We start from the raw sequence: 5,597 nt of genomic DNA, 5'->3' as shown, positions 1-5,597 counted from the left end.
AGAATAAAGCGCCCCCCCCCCCCCCCCCCCAAAAAAAATATAGGACAACTAAAATCTGCGAATAAGAGTATCCTTCGCTGCCCAAGTTCACCGGAATGGGCCTCAGAAACCGACTCAGAAGCAGGTTCGTCATCAGAATCGGAAACGGACACTGAGGTAATCTCGGAACAGCGCTCGGAAACGTCAGCGAGAGATGTGGAGCGCTTTTTCGCAAAGGTGGACATCGGACCTGGACAGGACTGCGAAGACGTTTGACTTACAAGCTGGCTGCAAGGAAGAAAAGAGGAAGAAAGTTGCGACTTGTGATCCCGAATGTTGCCGGCAGGCAGGCCAACATTTGCGTCCCTCACCTGGTGGGCTTTTGTAGCGCCTGACGAGGAGCACGAGCAGCAGCGCCAGAGCGAAGAGCGCCAGCAGAGCGAGGAGCCCCAAGAGGACAACAACGGCCAGCATCATCTTATTGCCGTCTTCCTCTTGACCAGACGTGAGAAGGAAGCCGTGTGAATGACACGCAAGGATCACGTGCGCGTGCGTGCGTGCGTGAAAAGAGAAGAAAAGAGGAAGAAAGTTGCGACTTGTGATCCCGAATGTTGCCGGCAGGCAGGCCAACATTTGCGTCCCTCACCTGGTGGGCTTTTGTAGCGCCTGATGAGGAGCACGAGCAGCGGCGGCAGCAGAGCGAGGAGCGCCAAGGGGACAACAAAGGCCAGCGTCTCCTTAGTGGCGTCTACACTTGAGCAGGCTTGACAAGGAAGCCGTGTGAATGACACGCAAGGATCACGTGCGCGTGCGTGCGTGAAAAGAGAAGAAAAGAGGAAGAAAGTTGCGACTTGTGATCCCGAATGTTGCCGGCAGACAGGCCAACATTTGCGTCAGTCACCTAGTGGGGTTTTGTAGCGCCTGACGAGGAGCAGGAGCAGCGGCGCCAGAGCGAGGAGCCCCAAGAGGACAACAACGGACAGCATCATATTATTGGCGTCTTCCTCTTGACCAGACGTGAGAAGGAAGCCGTGTGAATGACACGCAAGGATCACGTGCGCGTGCGTGAAAAGAGGAAGAAAGTTGCGACTTGTGATCCCGAATGTTGCCGGCAGGCAGGCCAACATTTGCGTCCCTCACCTGGTGGGCTTTTGTAGCGCCTGACGAGGCGCACGAGCAGCGGCGCCAGCAGAGCGAGGAGCGCCAAGGGGACAACAACGGCCAGCGTCTCCTTAGTGGCGTCTACTCTTGACCAGGCTTGACAAGGAAGCCGTGTGAATGACACGCAAGGATCACGTGCGCGTGCGTGCGTGAAAAGAGAAGAAAAGAGGAAGAAAGTTGCGACTTGTGATCCCGAATGTTGCCGGCAGGCAGGCCAACATTTGCGTCACTCACCTGGTGGGCTTTTGTGACGCTTGATGAGGAGCACGAGCAGTAGCATCAGCGGCGGCGTCAGCAGAGCGACGAGCACCAAGGAGACAACAACGGCCAGCGTCCCCTTAGTGGCGTCTTCCTCTTGACCAGACGTGAGAAGGAAGCCGTGTGAATGACACGCAAGGATCACGTGCGCGTGCGTGTGTGCGTGCGTGCGTGCGTGCGTGCGTCACCGTGGTTACTCAGGATGCTTCTTCTGTCCAGCTTGGTGACCATGTCGTCCTCGACGCCGGCCAGCTGGAAGACGCATTCGTAGCGGCCCTCCGCGTCGGCCGGCAGCTCCGCTTTCAGGTGGGCCGTCGTCTGGAAGGTTCCGTCGGGGTTGGGGAGGAGCTCTCCCATCTCCACGTCCTCGTGGAGCTCCTCGCCGTCCTTCCTCCAAAACAGGGCGGACACCGCCGGGTAGAAACCGCTGGCATGGCACGTGATCGGCGACGAAGGCGTCTTCTGCAGCAGCGACACCACCGGCAGCTCTGCCGGGCAAGGGATGGAGAAAATGTGTGAGAGGAGCAAATAAGGAAAGAATGAAAGGTGGGGAGAAAGTGGCAGATGGAGTGGATGTGTGAGAGGAGAAAAGATGCATAAGAATAATAGATGGAGAAAATGTGTGGGAGAATGACAGACAGAGAGAAGGTGTGAGAGAAGAAAGATATAGAGGACGTGTGTGAGGACCAAAGACGGAAAACAAGCGTGAGAGGATGACAGGTAAAGTGAATGTATGAGAGGACCAAAGAAAGAAAGAAAACAAAAGATGAAGAGAACAGAAAAGAAGAGAGAAAGTGGGAGAATGACAGAGAGGCTGAGAGAGGACAAACTTGAAGAGTAATGTGAGAGGACCAAAAAAGGAAAGCATGTGTGAGAAGAGAAAAGATGGAGAGAAAGTGAGTGGATGACAGATGGAGAACAAGTTTAAGAGGAGAAACCATGGAGAGCAAGTCAACTCAGAAAGAGAACAGAGAATATGTGAAAGGAAGAAATATAGCCATTATGTGTGAGAGGACAAAAGATAGAGACAATGTATGAGAGGGGAAATCAAGTGTATAGAGATGTGTGTGAGGGGAATGAAGATATGATGTGTAACAAGGAAAAATGTAGAGATGTGAGGTGCAGAAAGATGGAGAGATGACAAAAGACGGAAGAGAACAAAGTGGAGAGAAAGTGAGAGGATAATGAATGAAGAGAACATGAGTGAAGACCAAAGATGGAGAGCATGTGTGAGAGACAGATGGATAGAATGTGTGAGAGCAGAACAATGGCCAGAAGAGGATTGAATATGAGAAAAAAACGTGTGATGGAAAGATGGAGAGAATGTGTGGAAATGAGGAAAGTTGGAGTGCAAGATGATGAAATTAGAAAGAGGAAAAACAGAACATGCGAGGTGAGGAAAATGGAGAACGTCTGAGAGGGGCAAGGCGAGAGTGCATGTTGCCATGTCAGCCATGCTCCTCCAGGGGGCGTGCTGGTACCTGTTCTCATCAGGAAGTCCCTCCCATAGCTCACATACTTCTTCAAGTAAGAAGGACAAATCTTAGTCAAGTAATACTTCTTGACTTGACTCATGACGTCGTCTTGGTCCCACTTGTGTTTGGTGACGACAGCTTGCGGCTTAAATGCGATCCATCTCAGTGTCGACAACTCAAACGAGATGAAGTCTTCGCCGTCGTAACTGTGGTGTTCCCAACCGTCAACCTCGTCAGTCTCGTCGTCCCATTCGCAGCCATACATCCTCTGGATCATGTGAACACCTGACACGCACACAAACACACAAAGCAACATCCGACTTGAGTACGTGTGTGTGAATAGTTAAAGCAAAAAGTATTCACACATGAAATGTTTTTGTTTTTAGAAAGTAGAATGTAAACAAACCTCCAGTTTGGTTGAAGCGCGCTTTAGCAATTTCAATGTTGACTTTGTAGACCTGCTCATTACCAATATTGATGTATGTCTGTGTCTCCCAGTAGTGCGGATCGTCGTCGGTGATTTTGTTCATCCAGTCCTGTTTGGCTTTTGCTTTCCTGCTCTTGCTGTCGTAACGAACAATCTGAACGCCGTCAACATAACCAACACTCAAGAACGATGGCAAGTTTGGAATGTGAGAGGACGCAGTGTGGAAATATTTGAGCGAGTGAAGCACTGAAAGAGAAAACAAAAACATTTCTGTTTGTTTTACATCCAAAAATCTTATCCTACTTGAAATGATTCTGTCTAAAACTGAAACAACTATGACAGCTTTTTGAGGAAACAATTGTTTTGATTGTTATTAAAACATAGCTTTGTCTTTTGCGTTCATTTAAATAATTGATTTCAGCTCATTCTTACACAAACACTTCCTTAATACGTTTGCTTATTAATCCTTTATTACACAGACTTTTGCTATATTGCATATTTAAATAGATTTCTGGAGATTAATTCACTTGATTAAACATTCCAACACAACCATTACAAGTTCTGAAGGAATTTGAGCAGACGCAGTCAAGAAATTCTTCAGTGAGAGAATCGGTGAAAGCGAAAACAAAAACATTTTGTTGGTTTGATGTCCACAAATCTTGGACTATCCAATTTTGAAATGATTGTCTTTTCAAATTTCAACAAAAAACTTTTCTTCTTCTAGGAAACCCTTATTTAAAACAGTAAACATTTTGTTTTTTGTGTGCTCACGGTTCACTTACATTCGTTGAATGTCTATTAAAGTTCATTATTAGTTCTTTTTTACAACTTCTGTTTGACAATCGGCATGTTACAATTTTAATACGCTTGTCGAACGTGTTTGCTTTACTTTACAGTATCCTTCATCACATATTTTGCATATGTCAGGTGATTAACTCGGTTTGCTACATTTTCCAATTGAACTATTCCATCTCTGTTAATGGTCATGTTGGCGTATTTCCAAGTGTTGCGCTGAAAAAAGGGATTCATTGGACTAAACCAAAAAAACAAAAAAACTGTACCGGTAATTTATTACAGCTATTTTTTTTGTCTTATTGTATTCATGATTTGGTTGAAGGCATTATTTTCAATTTAATGTACATCAAATATATCTATTTTTCCCAAACCAAATAAAAAAGTTGCATCCAAGTACATTTTTATTTTGGAATAAACGAATTAAAGTCATGAGACTTAACTTACAATACTTGTTTTTATAGATTTTAATGTTATTTTTTTGTCTAACTAGTAGGGGCACATACAACACATTTTGCAAATAAAAGTTTTTTTTTAAAGCTCCCCTTTGTGAGTAAAATTTGACATTTTTAACTTAAAAAAAATAAAATTAAAACGTTTTATAGGGACAGTTTTCTGTTAATGGCAGTTTGTTATTTGACTACAAATATGTTTTTTTTTTAATTTCAATTAGCTTAGTAGGCTTTGTGGCACACCTCAACTTTAACAGTCCAAGGTTCAAATACAGCCTCCAGCAGGAACTTACATACGTACATACGTTAATTGAACACTAAATTGTCCCTTGATGTAGTTGTTAGTTTATTACAATGAAAAAAGTTACTTGGATACAACTTATTTTTAATTTGGCTTAGGAAAAAATACATGCATTTGATTTCTATTAAATTGAAAAAATATGTTTTCAGTTTCAACCAAATCATGAATATAAAGAGAAAAAAAATATATATTTTTTAGCCGTAACAAATTACAGCTTTTTTTTTCTCTCAGTAAGATGTGGAAAAATTGGGAGAGTCAACTTGTGCACTTACCAGGCGTCACGCTGTGGATTTGCACAACCACCACAAACAATCCCAACAAGTTCATCTTCCACATCTTTTGCTCCTTTCGGTCCCGCGTCAAAGCAAACCAGAGGACGCCGCTCAAACCGATGACGTCACTTGAAAGCGTGGCGTCCTTTTGCTCCTCAAATCAAGTCGAGTGTGCGTAAGAAGAGATGAAAAGCAGCACAAGTGTTTTTGGAAGTTTTGGGCTGAAACAGCGACGCTCTCCTTCCTGCTGCTCGGGAGCCGGGAAGACAAGGAAGTGCTCCTTTCGGGGAAATCACGTGACCACAGACCGGGTGACCTCAGGCCAACAACATACAAGCGCTTTGCACTTTGAACAGGAATCATACAATAAACGTTATCGCTGTGTTGAAGCGAAAGCGATAAAAATTCAAGATGTGCAAATGTTGACTTTCAGCAATCGGGGTGGGGTTACAACTTAAATGGCGGTAGCTGCAATTTATT

The 5,597-nt window shown here is 44.8% G+C and overlaps 1 protein-coding gene across 3 annotated transcripts; it reads right to left on the bottom strand.

Moving 5' to 3' along the window:
* Positions 1 to 116: 116 nt before the first annotated feature.
* Positions 117 to 5,233, bottom strand: LOC147157874 (class I histocompatibility antigen, Non-RT1.A alpha-1 chain-like). Of its 3 annotated transcripts, XM_086063434.1 has the most exons (10): positions 5,118 to 5,233; positions 3,280 to 3,546; positions 2,880 to 3,158; positions 1,587 to 1,886; positions 1,375 to 1,494; positions 1,120 to 1,236; positions 881 to 985; positions 626 to 742; positions 351 to 473; positions 117 to 267 (listed from the first exon to the last, which is right to left on the bottom strand). In XM_086063434.1, the coding sequence occupies exons 1-10, from the start codon at positions 5,179 to 5,181 to the stop codon at positions 257 to 259; spliced, it is 1,503 nt and encodes a 500-aa protein (XP_085919560.1). In that variant the 5' UTR covers positions 5,182 to 5,233; the 3' UTR covers positions 117 to 256. The 3 variants fall into 3 exon arrangements, with proteins under 3 accessions (XP_085919560.1, XP_085919561.1, XP_085919562.1); XM_086063435.1 differs by lacking the exons at positions 626 to 742; positions 881 to 985; XM_086063436.1 differs by lacking the exons at positions 626 to 742; positions 881 to 985; positions 1,120 to 1,236.
* Between the last annotated feature and the right edge of the window lie 364 nt (positions 5,234 to 5,597).

This window comes from Leptonotus elevatus, chromosome 19 (assembly GCF_054856555.1).
Source record: "Leptonotus elevatus isolate MCC_2025b chromosome 19, RoL_Lele_1.0, whole genome shotgun sequence".
NCBI lineage: Eukaryota > Metazoa > Chordata > Actinopteri > Syngnathiformes > Syngnathidae > Leptonotus > Leptonotus elevatus.
This window is presented reverse-complemented; position numbering and strand designations above follow the sequence as displayed.

Coding starts and splice junctions, on each gene's coding strand:
- LOC147157874 (XM_086063434.1), bottom strand. CDS start 5,181: ATGTGGAAGATGAACTTGTTGGGATTGTTTGTGGTGGTTGTGCAAATC. Junction 1,887..2,879: donor GGACTTCCTGATGAGAACAG/GTACCAGCACGC, acceptor CTTGCCCGGCAG/AGCTGCCGGTGGTGTCGCTG. Junction 1,495..1,586: donor AAGCATCCTGAGTAACCACG/GTGACGCACGCA, acceptor CGTCTGGTCAAG/AGGAAGACGCCACTAAGGGG.